This window comes from Lytechinus variegatus, chromosome 10, assembly GCF_018143015.1.
Source record: "Lytechinus variegatus isolate NC3 chromosome 10, Lvar_3.0, whole genome shotgun sequence".
Lineage (NCBI taxonomy): Eukaryota > Metazoa > Echinodermata > Echinoidea > Temnopleuroida > Toxopneustidae > Lytechinus > Lytechinus variegatus.
The window spans coordinates 6,228,854-6,245,205 of NC_054749.1; the positions used below are offsets into that span (position 1 = coordinate 6,228,854).

The 16,352-nt window shown below is 37.6% G+C and overlaps 1 protein-coding gene across 1 annotated transcript; it reads right to left on the reverse strand.

Moving 5' to 3' along the window:
* Positions 1-5,530: 5,530 nt before the first annotated feature.
* On the reverse strand, positions 5,531-14,842 carry LOC121422698 (40S ribosomal protein S15a). The gene is made up of 5 exons (XM_041617865.1): positions 14,754-14,842; positions 7,967-8,105; positions 6,906-6,985; positions 6,264-6,349; positions 5,531-5,725 (listed from the first exon to the last, which is right to left on the reverse strand). The coding sequence occupies exons 2-5, from the start codon at positions 8,097-8,099 to the stop codon at positions 5,632-5,634; spliced, it is 393 nt and encodes a 130-aa protein (XP_041473799.1). The 5' UTR covers positions 8,100-8,105; positions 14,754-14,842; the 3' UTR covers positions 5,531-5,631.
* Positions 14,843-16,352: the final 1,510 nt, after the last annotated feature.

Genomic DNA, 16,352 nt, shown 5'->3' on the forward strand with positions numbered 1-16,352 from the left:
GCGGCGTCGTCTTAGAGGCTGAAGCGATTGCCTGGCATTCATTAGAATCTTCAGAAGGCACATCTCTGACAACTCCATTTACGTGTCTTCCTATATCATCTGAGGGAGGGCGCTATGAGATTATGATGTCATATGCAAAGGTCTGTTGCTTCACCTCGTTGCCTTGGATGTGGTTGTCATGGTGATTTATTATTGCTCCTGCCAGATGATTCTACAATTCTCTTCAAAGTAGATGAACTTTAGTGATATTGAACAATGACTGTCCACTTTTCAAGCTTGTTTTTTTTTTCTATATTTTTGATGAAATGGAAGTGTTGCTTGCTCGTGAAAGATACTGCATTGTTTTCGTTAAGTTTACCTTAATTCTAATATCTGGAATGGCGGATCCAGGATTTTCCAAAAGGGGGCACATTCTCCCTAGGAAAATTTGTCAAAGCAAAAAAAAAAAGGTTTATACCCAAAATGTGTTAGAACTGCATATATGCATTACAAATTTTGATTATGCCTCTCAAAAGGGGGTGGGGGGGGGGGGGTACGGGCCGGATGTGCCCCCCTGGATCCGCCAGTAAATATACCAGTAAAAAAAAGACAACCTGTCAATTAGGACTTGCTTAAACGTGACACAGGGTATTCAATGAGGTCAAGAGAGGAGAAAAAAACAATGCGAAGACTGAATAATCCAGTGTATCGAAATACAAGAATCCAATGATCGTGAAAAATAATTACAAACATGATATATCATTGAATCAAATATAACATGAAATAATGTACCAAGAAATATCTAAGAAAATTTAAGTCAACAGGAAATGATGCAACAAATAGAATGTTGCAGAGGAAAAAGCCATTTTTTTTATCACCTGCTTGTGAAAATGGTAGACCAACCAACTTCAAGAGTGAAGCACAAAAGGGATTCTATCTTGCACAGACTATATTTTCGTGACACGGCATTGTGATGTATTGAGTTTAGTCACACAACTGGACTATGTATTATTTGAGGGGTTGTTATGTAATGTATATGTGTTACACATGTATAACAAAATGCTATTGTGAAAATCTCAAAATGAGTTCGAACAAAATCCAATGAAATTACCATCTAAGTTATTTGTATCTATAAATAAAAATATGTGCCAAATGAATATGGTAGAAAATGTGTAGCTGCTGGAGCTAAATAATAAGCATGGCATTTCAGCAAGGTCTAGGGTCTTTTTCCAAGCACTAGTAATACACTGTATTGGTGATCTTCAGTCATTGTGATTGATTTTTGGTTTAGATATGTTGATTTCACTAAGTTACATTTTGTAAATATACCAGCTCTACGATTACATGGTGACAATCAACCTTGCTAGTTAAAGGACAAGTCCACCCCAACGAAAAGTTGATTTGAATAAAAAAAAATCCAACAAGCATAACACTGAAAATTTCATCAAAATCGGATGCAAAATTAGAAAGCTATGACATTTTAAAGTTTTGCTTAATTTCACAAAACAGTTATGTGCACATCTTAGTCAGTATGCAAATGAGGAGACTGGTAACGTCATCACTCACTATTTTTTTTGTATTATATGAAATAGAGAATATTCTATTTTTCTCCTCATTGTCAAGTGAAACAGCAATTAATTCCTCTCTGAACATGTGGAATGAGCATTGATTATTATACTATATGATTCAGTCAAGTTGGTCCTTATTGTCAAATCTATAAAAAAATGAAATTTTGTATAATTCAAACAATAAAAAAACAAAAGAAATAGTGAGGGACATCATCGACATACATAACACTGTTTTGTGAAAAATAGGCAAAATTTTAAAATGTCATAGCTTTCTTATTTAACATCCGATTTTGATGAAATTTTCAGTGTTATGCTAGTTTGATTTTTCTCTATTTATTCAAATCAACATTTTTCTGGGGTGGGCTTGACCTTTAAAATTATCATGAAGTCATTGTTTACAGCTGCAAGTCATGTACATGTACATCAGCTTTATGTGTAACAGGTAACCTTGCCGGTATTCAGTTGGAAGTATTGATTTTGTAGGTATTTCACTTAGCATTTTACTTGGCTATTAGGCAAAATGCATATTCTGGTATTCAGATCATGGGCCCGTTTCATAAAGGACTTGCAACTGTTGTAACTTTGCCATAATGGCAGCTGCCATGGTAACAGGGCTCAGCAGAATCAAGATTGCCATGGTAGTTACCATTATGGCAAAGTTACAACAGTTGTAACTCTCTATGAAACGGGCCCCGTATCTATTAAGTAAATTCTTGTGACAATTGACCTTGCTTATAAATAAAATTATCATGAAATCATTATTTGCAGCAATTACATGCACATCAGCTTCAGGTGAAAAGTAAATGAGGCATTAGTTACCAGGGCGGTATTCAGTCAGAAGAACTGATTTTGTAAGTATTATACTTTGCATCTTACTAGGCTAAGCAAAATGGGTAAACTCGTATTCAGATCACATCTTATGCTATGGCCACAAATACCTTTACAAACACCATACAAAGGATTCTTATACATAGCAATAAATGGTGTGAAATTGTTTGGACAGCATTTGCAAATGTATTTGGGACCCTAGTGTAATTAATTCTAGTGATGTTATACCTCTTTGGACCATGGAAGAAAATATGAATTAGGAGAGGTGAATCTTCTGCTCACCTCAGTGCACTATCTTCATTGACCTTGGAAATAGCTTTAAAGGGGAAGTTCACCCTGACAAAAACTTTATTGTAAAAATAGCAGAAAAAATAATAAAAAATATTGCAGAAGGTTTGAGAAAAATTCATCAAATAATTAAAAAGTTATTAGAATTTCAATTATTTGATTTGTGACGTCATATGCGAGCAGCATTCCTACATAGCGAATTGTAAAAAATCAAAATGTCATTTTCTCAGAAAATTGAAAATGGTTTTCACTGTACCTTTTGTATATCAATGGACAAATTATTTCACACCCGATCATGAATAGAAAACAAAATTAAGTCATCAGGAACCATGCAAAATTTGAAATTCATGCATTTTATATTACATAACACATGGGGCAGCTGCTCGTTTATGACGTCACAAATCCAAAACTTTGAACTCTAATAACTTATTTACTTTTTAATGGATTTTCCTCAAACCTTCACCAATATTTTTTACTATTTTTTCTGCTATTTTTGCAACAAAGTTTTCTTCAGGGTGAACTTCCCCTTTAAATCAGAATGAGATTTTTGTATAGGGCGTAGAGATATGAAAGGGATTCTAATTTTAGCAAGTTTACTCTTTAATCATCTGTGAAGAACTCTTCTACAGCCAAGTTTAAATCCACACTCAAACATACTCTTTCAAAAGTATTTTGGATGAGTAAGTGCTACGAATGATTGCAATTTTCTTCTCTCTTAGCTTTTTTGTCTTCTTCAAAGTGCGTAGGGACACATTTGGTAGTGATAAGCACTAAAGCATGTTGATATCATTATTCAAAATGCAAAGTTGGTTCATCTTTGAAAGTATTTAGTTAAGTTAAAAATAAATGGCAAGCTTATTTCTTTCTTTTTTCAAAAAGATGCACAAGGGTTATTAAGGGCAAATTAATGTAACCTTGGTGTATTGTGTTTAGGTTAAAACTGAAATGTAATTATATGTAATTTAAAGTAATACAGGGTTGGAACCCCCACCATATAAAAGCTTTGATCTCCCTCCACCCCCCCCCCCCCACAACCAAATGCTGATAACAGTAATGCAGTGTAGCCATAGATATATTTTGTTTCTACCCCAAGTTACATGCTTATGTGAAGTGCTGACTTGGATCAATCATCTGTGTAGTTTTATTTTAATACTTGTAAATAATGTAATGTTGTGTAATGATGGTTTCATTTTGTGGGTGAGATTGTCAAGTTGCTACATGTTCTGTATAGAAATAAAGTGATCCAATTGTAAGTTATTGTTGCTCTTGAACTGTGGGTTATAGATATTTCATTTTGTACCTTCATTCAATGGATTAGTCTGTGTTTATAGGAATTTCAGAATTCATTTCAATGGGTTAGTTAGAATCTAGCATGCTAAAACTGACATTGAAAAAACAAGTTAGGGTGGGGCCACAGGGGAGGGGGGGATGAGGAAGAGAATTGTGAGGAATGAAGGAAGAGATAGAAAAGGACAAGAACAGATAGGTGAGGGGAACACAGATGAAATGGAGTGGGGAATGTCACTGGTTCCTGCTTGTTTGCATACCAAGCAGGATATGCATGTTCTGTGAAGAACATTTTTTTCCGTTTTTATTCAAATAACCTTTTTGCTTCAGTCAACTCTGCCTTTAAACATCCCTTTCAGATTTCCTCCTCGACATGGATCTCACAGGTTACTGCTATGGGGCCACTATTTCAAAATTATTATTGGAAAATTGGATGTTCTCTTTTAGAATTGGGGCTTTTTCCTATCTCTCTACACTTTATTTTTCCTTCACCTCAATTTCTGCCTCTCATTCATTTCTTTACTAATTCTTCCTCTTTATCACTTAATCTCCCCTAACCAATTATTCTCTCTCCATTTATTCTTTCCCATTCATTCTCTTTACAATTTATTCTCCCTTTACCATGTATTCTCTCACGTATTCCCCCTTTGCCACTCATTCTCCCCCTCTCTCTGTATCATTTATTCTCTTCTTTTTTTCCTATTCTGTCTTATATCCTAAACTTTTCATTCTTGCACATTTCCTTCACATCACATTTCTTTAAACATTCAAAACCAATAAAAACTTCAGTCTTGAATCTCCTGACAACTTTCTTCCATTCATTAAAATATGGCCCAATTTCACAAAGATCTTTGCCATCATAAATAATACACTTACCATGGAAACCTTTACAGATTGATTGGCTAACAATCCCTGGAACCATTGTAGTTACCATAATGCTAAATTTAACATAATACCAAAATCCAGGCCCCAATTCTTTTTTTTAATGCCATTCTCTGAAATTCCTTATACAAAAACAATTATTTCTTTTCTCAATCCTAGTATATGTAAGGAAAAAAATTGAAGGGATCATTCTGACAGGTTGAAATGCACAAATTTTGGTCCATCGACAAACGCCCAAGTCGAAAGTAATACACTGCTGTCTTACGATAAGAAATATACAATTTTACAGAAATCGGCCCTGAGCCCAGTACTTAACATAAAAGTTACTATTACAGTAACTCTACCATCCAATGGTGAAGTTCATGGAATCATAAATTTTGATTGGCTGTTAATCCTCGTTTCCATGGTAGTTACCACTGAATTACCATGATCGTAACTTTTTTAACAGGGACCAAATTTTATGTATTATTGATCGTTTAAAAGGGGGAACAGTTTCTGCTTCTCAATTGTAAAATATCCACAATGGTATTTGTCTACAGTTCACCACGTTCATGGAAAGCAGTCGATTGGCCGATCACTCAACTCTGAATAGACATCCAATGGACAAACCAGATTTGCTATGCTCTCAATAACATATACATCACTGTAACATCCTATGTACCGCACAACACTACAGCAATAAACAACCCATAATGAAATCAATTTGCCTCAACTTTAATTTTATTATTTTTTTTGTTTATTTTATCATTTTTTTGTTGCTGTTGTGGATTTTACAACACCATGTTTTCTGGACATGCTTTCAGAAGAAGAAGCCCAGGATCTTGCCACCGACGTGTTTTCTCCTCGCCTCCTCGTGATCCATGATGCCCCCCGATGTGGTCAGCACGACGTACCTGTATAAACACACAGAAAACAATGGAATGCATTGAGGACACCAGCAGAATGAATAACAAGGCTTCATATTTCATTAGTGAATGACAGAAGACTTGCGTAATTCAACCTCACAAAAGTCACACAAACGCCTAATACAAAGCATTATTCTAGACCAGGGGGGCGTTTCACCAAGATTTAAGCATGACTTAAATTGCACTTAAGTCCTGTTGCATACATGATATTCAACGTGCAATCTCATTGATCAATACACAGTAGTGCGCATCCTCTTGGCAAGATCAGACCAATGCAGTCATGCCTTTTATACCGCACGCAACTGGGCATCGAAGTGCGACTCTAAGTCATACATATATCTTTGTAAAACACCCCCTAGAATATGCAAACGTGTGTGCATAATTCTTCGCAGTTGATTTTTGCCCAATTAACTCTGATTTCTCACGATCCAAAGAGAATCGACTGAGGCAGTTATCTGAAAGGGAAATGTTAACGTTTATATCTACATGTATACTCCTGTGGAAAGGGGAGAAAAAGGAAACTCACCCAAACTGTCTAGATGGAAGGAGATTGCTGGTCCATTTCTCCATGTCTTCAATAGGTACATCAAAGCGAGGACTGATCACACCACACTGTGTTAAAATGGAACAATTACAATGCACAATGATTCTTTCCTGTTCAACTGCCTCTTCATTTTAAAATTTTACTTAAAAGACAATTAATGTCTATCCATTTTGATTTCCTTTTCCCTTTTCTAAACATACCCCCCCCCCCCTCTCTTTTGTTGGAGTGTAATGGGTCATGGATAGTCTCTGCAAGATTGCTTTTAACTCTGGATTAGTTTCCCACTTTGCTCAGTCAAAAGTAACAAAACATTGACATCCTTTGCATAGTTCCTCAAAGACTTAATTATAATTGAAATGCTGTAGGCACATTCATGGGATATTCAATAGAAAATCATGAAGACACTTTTCAGTATATGCGGTAAATTGACCTTATTTATACAGGGAATCTGCATAAACCAGGGGTTCAACCAATGGTTTTCAAACAGCCTGAAGTTGTCATTTCGGGCCATTATGTTTGGATGGACTTGGCCTTTCATTTTCAGGTACTTTCAAATATCATGATCAATGATTTAAATTTTGTCAGATTCTAGCCCAAAGTTCATAGAATCTGAAATCTACTAACCTTGTTGAGTCTGCCATTTAGGTTGACAATGATCTTGCCTCCCCTGTGGTCATCTACGATCTCAAATTCACCAATGTAACCTGGATTCATAGAAGAAAAATAGGCAGCAATAACAGAACAAGAGGAATGCCTCTGGCCGTCTCACCTGCATCACGCGGTTAAATATAGCAGCAGTGCTGACTTTGAATACTACTCTAACTCGCACAAGATGTTCAGTGATACATGGTTACTCTTGTGTCCACTTTTTATGAACTAGACCAATAAACTTACAGAGATATGATGGTTACTCAACAAAAAACCCCAACATGGCCAAAGTTCATTGACCTTACATGACCTTTGACCTTGGTCATGTGACATGAAACTCTAATAGAATGTTCAGTAATACTTGATTAACCTTATGGCCAAGTTTTATGAACTAGGTCCATATACTTTCCAAGTTATATGAACTAGGTCCATATACTTTCCAAGTTATGACGTCATTTCAAAAACTTAACCTCAGGTTAAGATTTGATGTTGACGACGCCGCCGCCGCCGTCGCAAAAGCGGCGCCTATAGTCTCACTTTGCTTCGCAGGTGAGACAAAAACAGTCGTAAATCAAATCAATACCTAACCAACATGTATGCAGCAAGTAAATTATGACAAGCCTGCAACACAAAATATCTTGCTGTATATAGCTTGCATTTATCAATTACAATGTTGATTTACATTTGACAACAGGATATTAGTGCATCTTCATTCATTTTTCATCCAATGGATTTGGTCTCAACACATTACTAGCATGATTGACCACCATGAGCAGCTTCATGATTTTCATTTTTTTTGTCAGAGAATATTGCGGGACGACCCATGACATTTTCGTCTTCATCCCCTCTTATCTTATGAAAAATTGCATAGATTTGGATTTTATCAAAGGAGACAAATGAACTACAGTGGCCATCATTTTCGTATGGTTGGGGGATTGATATTGTGTGGACACAAGGTCTAGATAACAAGCATTCTCCTAACTAAAATGAATAAAGATGTTATGGTGAACAAAAACGATTACAAATCATACACTCACCGTGCTTCATCATGACAATGAGGAACTTTTCAGTGACCTTTGAGCATGGCCTGATCATAACTTGGCGCTTGCATCGCTTCTCGGCATTGCAGATGCACCGCAGTGCGTCTGCCAAAACGTTCATTCGCACCATGGTGGCCTGAATAGGAGACAAAATGAGTATTCATTTAAATGTAAGATGGAATCTTGAAGTCCCCCCCCCACACACTGCAAGTCATAAAAAGTAGATAGTGAACTGGAGGGGGAGGGGTTTGAGGTCACATAATTAGCACTCTCAATTCCTGCAATTGCTGCCTTATGTCCCACAGGGGGATATGAATAAAACTGCCGTCAGACATAAATATGGACAATCTCAGTTTATTAAGACATGATTTGTTTACTTCATGATACCCTTGTTTTCTGGGACGATCCTTATTTTTGGACTGGCACCTCTACCTGATGACAAAAGCCAAGACAACGTAATCATCCGACCATCAGCAGATCAGAAAATTTGTCTCACTTTCCTTTTGGTTTAGGCTATTAACATTAGCAATGAATTTAACTGACAATTTTATAACATGCATAATACTTAGATCTATATTTCAAAGATTAATTTCACCATCTGCCAGCGAAATGCATTTTTAGACACAGCTTTTAAAAATTGCTTTAGTAGTTTTTTTTTTTAGATTGTTCGGAGGGGTGAAGAGCAATGGAGTGCCAGGCTTCATTCTAACCATGCATTTACGCAGGATCAAACTCCTGGCCATCATGATTTAGGGGGACTTTTTTCTTACTTATGGCATTTTTTACACTCCATTCACGTTCCATTCCGTCGATTTAGTTCACACGAAAAACATCCCTTGACCAAAAGGGTCAACACTGAACTTGAACAGATCACCCAATCTTTTTTGATATCTGTAGACCAACATTGGAAAAGAAAACAAAGATACATCACCCAATGACAGGTTATGAAACCTGTTAATGATTAAGGCTACATTGCATTTTGTTCTCAGCGCATTGCGGTTCTGATTAGCCTTAAGCCCTATGAAATTTCCTTGATTTCTTGTGACTTTTGTGTGGTGTGAAGAATTGTTAGTTGTATTTTGTAAATATGTTCCGTCTTTTGATTGACACAGAGCGTCGCAAACAAATTGCGAAAGGACAATTTCTGACAGTGCAGAGCCAAATGATGTGTGTGTGTGTGTAAATCAACTGCCATGGAAATTGATCAAGCAAGAATAACGATGTCGCAATGCAGCCACACCACAATATTGTCATATTCAGAGTTTTGAACTTTTGCGAGATTTGCAGAGTTTTGTACTTTTGCAAGATTTTTGTACTTTTTGGATTGGTACCTTTGTGAGATTTACAGAATGCCGGCTCCAAGAGTTCGCCCATCAAGGGAATATGATGATACCAGTATGAGGTGTCTTGAGAACACAACTGGAGGGAGGAGATGCAAATGAACGACAAAAAAGAGAGAGGGTACCTTTCTGAGATATACAGAGAGTTTTGTACTTTTTGGAGTGGTACCTTTGTGAGATTTACAGAATGCCGGCTCAAAGAGTCAGCCCATCAAGGGAATATGATATCAGTATGAGGTGTCTTGATAACACAACTGGAGGAGATGCAAAAGAACGACAAAAAAGAGAGAGGGTACCTTTGTGAGATATACAGAGTTTTGTACTTTTTGGATTGGTACCTTTGTGAGATTTACAGAATGCCAGCTCAAAGAGTCAGCCCATCAAGGGAATATGATATCAGTATGAGGTGTCTTGATAACACAACTGGAGGGAGGAGATGCAAAATAACGACATAAAAAAGAGAGAGGGTTGAGCGTTTGAGTGTTGCTCCTCAACTTGTGCCTAACCTCTAACTTTTTTTATGTTTTTGATATGAGTGATTGTCCCAACTGTGCACCAAGTGGAAGGAACAGTATCAAGGAAGTTACAGATCAATTTTTAGTAGGATTTCCATTTTAATATGCGAGTAGTTGTGTTTTCTATTTCACAATATTGAACTTGCTTAACAGGCACTGACCATTTTGAACAGCAACCATATACATATATTGCGACTTTGTGTGGTGTGAAGAAATGTTGTATTTTGTATATATGTTATGTCTTTTGATTGACACAGAGCGTCGCAAACAAATTGCGAAAGGACAATTTCTGACAGTGCAGAGCCAAATGGTGTGTGTGTGTGTGTAAATCATCTGCCATGGAAATTGATCGAGCAAGAATAACGATGTCGCAATGCAGCCACACCACAATATTGTCATATTCAGAGTTTTGAACTTTTGCGAGATTTGCAGAGTTTTGTACTTTTGCAAGATTTTTGTACTTTTTGGAGTGGTAACTTTGTGAGATTTACATAGTTTTGTACTTTTTGGATTGGTACCTTTGTGAGATTTACAGAATGCCGGCTCCACGAGTTAGCCCATCTAGGAAATATGATATCAGCATGAGATGTCTCGAAAAAACTACTGGAGGGAGGAGATGCAAAAGAACGACAAAGAAGAGAGAGGGTACCTTTCTGAGATATACAGAGTTTTGTACTTTTTGGATTGGTACCTTTGTGAGATTTACAGAATGCCGGCTCAAAGAGTCAGCCCATCAAGGGAATATGATGATATCATTATGAGGTGTCTTGATAACACAACTGGAGGAGATGCAAAAGAACGACAAAAAAGAGAGAGGGTACCTTTCTGAGATATACAGAGAGTTTTGTACTTTTTGGATTGGTACCTTTGTGAGATTTACAGAATGCCAGCTCAAAGAGTCAGCCCATCAAGGGAATATGATATCATTATGAGGTGTCTTGATAACACAACTGGAGGGAGGAGATGCAAAATAACGACAAAAAAGAGAGAGGGTTGAGCGTTTGAGTGTTGCTCCTCAACTTGTGCCTAACCTCTAACTTTTTTTATGTTTTTGATATGAGTGATTGTCCCAACTGTGCACCAAGTGGAAGGAACAGTATCAAGGAAGTTACAGATCAATTTTTAGTAGGATTTCCATTTTAATATGCGAGTAGTTGTGTTTTCTATTTCACAATATTGAACTTGCTTAACAGGCACTGACCATTTTGAACAGCAACCATATACATATATTGCGACTTTGTGTGGTGTGAAGAAATGTTGTATTTTGTATATATGTTATGTCTTTTGATTGACACAGAGCGTCGCAAACAAATTGCGAAAGGACAATATCTCACAGTGCAGAGCCAAATGGTGTGTGTGTGTGTGTAAATCATCTGCCATGGAAATTGATCGAGCAAGAATAACGATGTCGCAATGCAGCCACACCACAATATTGTCATATTCAGAGTTTTGAACTTTTGCGAGATTTGCAGAGTTTTGTACTTTTGCAAGATTTTTGTACTTTTTGGAGTGGTAACTTTGTGAGATTTACATAGTTTTGTACTTTTTGGATTGGTACCTTTGTGAGATTTACAGAATGCCGGCTCCACGAGTTAGCCCATCAAGGAAATATGATATCAGCATGAGATGTCTCGAAAAAACTACTGGAGGGAGGAGATGCAAAAGAACGACAAAGAAGAGAGAGGGTACCTTTCTGAGATATACAGAGTTTTGTACTTTTTGGATTGGTACCTTTGTGAGATTTACAGAATGCCGGCTCCACGAGTTAGCCCATCAAGGAAATATGATGATATCAGCATGAGATGTCTCGAAAAAACTACTGGAGGGAGGAGATGCAAAAGAACGACAAAGAAGAGAGAGGGTACCTTTCTGAGATATACAGAGTTTTGTACTTTTTGGATTGGTACCTTTGTGAGATTTACAGAATGCCGGCTCAAAGAGTCAGCCCATCAAGGGAATATGATATCATTATGAGGTGTCTTGATAACACAACTGGAGGAGATGCAAAAGAACGACAAAAAAGAGAGAGGGTACCTTTCTGAGATATACAGAGAGTTTTGTACTTTTTGGATTGGTACCTTTGTGAGATTTACAGAATGCCAGCTCAAAGAGTCAGCCCATCAAGGGAATATGATATCAGTATGAGGTGTCTTGATAACACAACTGGAGGGAGGAGATGCAAAATAACGACAAAAAAGAGAGAGGGTTGAGCGTTTGAGTGTTGCTCCTCAACTTGTGCCTAACTTCTAACTTTTTTTTTATATGTTTCTGATATGAGTGATTGTCCCTACTGTGCACCAAGTGGAAGGAACAGTATCAAGGAAGTTACAGGACAATTTTCAGTAGGATCTTCATTTTAATATGTGAGTAGTTGTGTTTTCTATTTCACAACATTGAACTTGCTTAACAGGCACTGACCATTTTGAACAGCAACCATATATATATAGGCCTACACATTATAGCCTGAGGCGGTCAAGCTGAACTTGAATCAAAAGCTGTCTACTGTTTCCAAACAATAGAACCCCAAAATGACCATGGCACTGACCAGCTTAGTGACTGCTGGTGTAATCCTGACATGAATCCTGAATGACATGCCCAATGTACTTAAGAAAGGTAAGACCATGCTCTATACTGATGACACTGCATTAATGTACAGCGCTACATGCACTGAAGAAATTGAAACAGAAATCAATACTGATCCAGAGAATAAGTCAATAGCTAATATTAAATCAACTTACACTAAACCCTGAAAAGTCAAAATTCATGTCATTTGGTACCTCAAACAGACTGAAAAATGCAAATCCCTTAAATGTGCAAGTCGATGATCATGCCCTTGAGTTTCAAATTTCAAATACCTGGGCACATGGTTGGAAGAGTCACTCACCCGGCAAAAACAAGTTGATGAGATGAGCAAAAAGAGTGGCTCACATATTGCCTTATTAAGTAGACCAAGAAAGTACTCAACTATCGATAGCTCCAAACACCTAGCTAATGCCTTATTAACCTCATTTTACTGTAGTCCTTCCTGGGCAAAGTGTTCACAATACCTAAAAAGAATGTTCTCATTCCCCAACATAAGAAAATGGCAGGACTTGTCCTTAAATGTAATTTATGACAACTACTGTTGAGGTATTGTCACAACTGAAATAGGAAAACATCGAACAAAGATGGAAATTCAACAAATGCAAATATATAAGGCAGTGAATGGAGAGGGTCCTAAATATATTTCTGATATGTTTACTAAAAGTAATAGTGTCCACACTCACAGTACAAGGGGTGCCACCTCACAAGGCTTGCTGGTACCTATGGTCAAAACACAGATGGGGAAAAAAAGCTTTCCTCATGAAGAGTCGCTCTTGTGGAACATGTTATAAATATTTTTACTCTTTCAAATCAGTTCTATGACGTCAACATGCTAAATGATCGCCTCACTACTTCCACTGCGAGCTCCGGCACATGATTCGACGATTGACGAAGGATATTTGTTGTAAAGCCGTTTCCTATCGGATTTCTTGGTTTTTCAGCGGGGTTTGGGTTCGGTCAATACAATTTTGATTAATTCTACTAAATCTTTACTTTTTGTTGCTTTTTTTCTTGTAAAATCGATTCTTACCGTTTCTATGGACACTGCGCCTGCTCTCCCGCGCGTATCGTTTGTAATACGCAATAATTTTAACGCGCGCAAGGTGGTCAGTTTCATAAGAGGTGCTCAATATGTGGTAGTCTCACCATACCCATTAATTTTTCCTTGTTTCCTGTCAATTTCCAATACTGCTTCCTTTTTTTAAGAACTCAAATCATTTTTCTCTCTTCGTATTGCAGTGTGTCGATTTTATGTGTTGTAACTAGTATAAAATGTGTTCTTTTTATTGTTTTACGTATAGATCTATATCATTGCGCAGGGCCCTGATCGACAACCATGACAACAATGTCTAAAGTAACCTACAAAAGAAAATAGGCGCTAATGCAGTTTTGCACCGGCTGATTACCAGCACACCTCATCACCAATATTTGTTCCCAAATGTCACGACAATTCTCTCAGTCACATTGCGATGTCAATACATCCACCACTTTTCAAATTATCGTGATCGGGAATGGCTGTATTTCGGCTTCGATCTCAACGTCGTTGATCAACAAGACGTAGACATCGCTTGGGATTCACCGTGCACCGTAATGTTGATGATATGAACTGAAGTTAGCAACCAAATCATGCGAAAAAGTGGCGAACAATCTGCCAGCATGCCGCATGCGAATCTATGATTTGATTGCTGACGTCTCCACTCCAGTCCATCATAATCAACACGCGCACGCCGGTGCACGGTGACTCCCAACCTGACCTGACCTGGCCCAGGGAGCTCACGCCCTTGAATAGGGCGAGCGGGAGCTCCCTGGGTTAGGTGAATCCAAAAAAAGCGATGTCTACGCCGTGTAGGATCAACGACGTTGAGATCAAAGCCGAAATACAGCCATCCCCAGATCCCAATCATAATTCATAATCTGATTCTGAAAAGTGGTGGATATTGACATCGAAAAATGACCGAGAGACTTGTCATGACATTAACATTCGGAACAAGAATTGGTGACGAGGTATGCTGGTAATCGGCCGGTGCGAAATTGCATTTGCGCCATAAAATAAAACAGGCCACAGCGTGAAAACAGGGAATGGATCACGATCACAGTGGCCGTGCGTGGCCAGCACTAGCAGTAGCACAGTACTCGGCTCGGGCCCGGCTGGTTACACGTATGTTTACGATACCAGCAAAATTACGGGACGATTTTTCACTCATTTTACACATAAAATCATGGCAAGGGATTTTTGACAGGGACGGTACGTAACTGAATCAATGAAAACAAAAAAACTTTCATTCAATTTGTAGTGATTAAATACGATTCAGAGCGATTTAAATATGCTTTTTCATTTTCACTAACCCTTGGTACAAGATCGAGATTGGAAAAGGTCGAGTAACCCGGAAGTCATTCCTACTTCCATGTTAGTACTCATTACCAGTCGTTTTGTGTTGGTCATAGAGATGTATACTAATATTAGTATCTCGTATCTCTATGGCCCCAGGTGAGTCCCTACAGAGCTGAGGGGGGGGGGGGGATCAGATCTAATTCCGCCGGCAAATCTACGGAATGCGAACGGGGAGGGGGCCGGGTCCCCCGGCCCCTTTCCCTTTTGCTAGTGAAAGCAAATTAAGAAAGAGAATAACTATTTTTGTACTTATTCTAATTTCGCCAATAATTTTGCAACGTTCAAACTTCCATTTTGATCTTCATCTAAATTTCGAATCCTTTAATTGGACTTTATGCCTTGTCTAAAACAAATAGAATACAAATTGACTATTCCTAGATTTGATTCAGCCAGGATCGAAGCTCTCCAAAGTTTGTTTCTGATACCGTTTTTACTAAAGTGTGCCCCCTTAAAGTGATCTTTTATTTTTTTTTTGCTTGTCAAATTTTCCGCGGACGAAATTATTGTGAAGAATTCAGTAATTCCATTGACTGTCTTTTCACTCTTTTGTGACGTATTATGACGCATATTACGAACGTGTAATTTTTCATAAGATGCGTCATCTAAGGAAACACCCTATACGCGCAGTATGATTTGTCATTGACATTCATTATAAGTGCGCGAAATTGTTATGCTTTATTTACTTACGCTATTTATTACCAAAACAATCTTTTTATAATTGAAATGCGCATATTTGATCACTTTTGAAATTTACATGAGAAGGAGAGGTCGAATACCGTTGATCTGAGACATCTTCCGTTATTTGAGACTGAGCATTGTTGGTTTAAGAGAAAGAATCAGAAAAGCACCATGAACGTGTGGAAGCGAAGGTTGAGGGCTTTTGTAACCTAAGTTCGATTTTATTTAAAATGTCACCATTCCTTTGTTAGTGTTAGTTTTTAGTTTTATTTCTTTTTGATACATTTTTTTAAAGAATTATTTTATATAGTTTTTTTTGTATTCAGTTAGATTAAGGATTATACAGGCTCAATTTTAGAAGAGAATAATTAAGTACATGGAAACAGGATATATCATTTTTGCTTGAATAGGAATAGTCTTCGTCTTTAGGAATAGTCTTTGTCTTTATGTTGAACTTGTTGTATTGTGAGATAGGAATGGAGTAAAGTCGACTGCTCTCATTCATAGGTGGTGGTTTTTATAAGTTTATCTCTTTGACAGTGGCATTCAGGAGGCTGTATAGCCTTGCGGCTGAGTTGCCACAAAGAAGAAATGTTAAAAGTTCTAGATTTGCACCGACAAAGTGAGTGACTTCTACGAGACTTAGGAAAGGTAGAGAGTGAAATTCCCTGTGGGGTGTAACTTGTTCTTGACAGTATTTAACTGTATTTTTGGAGAAAGAGCAACAAGGCCAGTTGCTGACGGTGTCTGTTGACGGAGCTGGGGCTAGGTATATTGAATACTGCAGGCAGTTAGAACAGAGTGAACTAGATAATTTCAGGAGTGCCTAGAAAAGACTTGTTTGTTTATTGAAGTGAGAATTATAGAATTGAGTT

Coding starts and splice junctions, on each gene's coding strand:
- LOC121422698 (XM_041617865.1), bottom strand. CDS start 8,099: ATGGTGCGAATGAACGTTTTGGCAGACGCACTGCGGTGCATCTGCAAT. Junction 6,986..7,966: donor CATTGTCATGATGAAGCACG/GTGAGTGTATGA, acceptor CTATGAATCCAG/GTTACATTGGTGAATTTGAG. Junction 5,726..6,263: donor CTTCCATCTAGACAGTTTGG/GTGAGTTTCCTT, acceptor GTGTTTATACAG/GTACGTCGTGCTGACCACAT.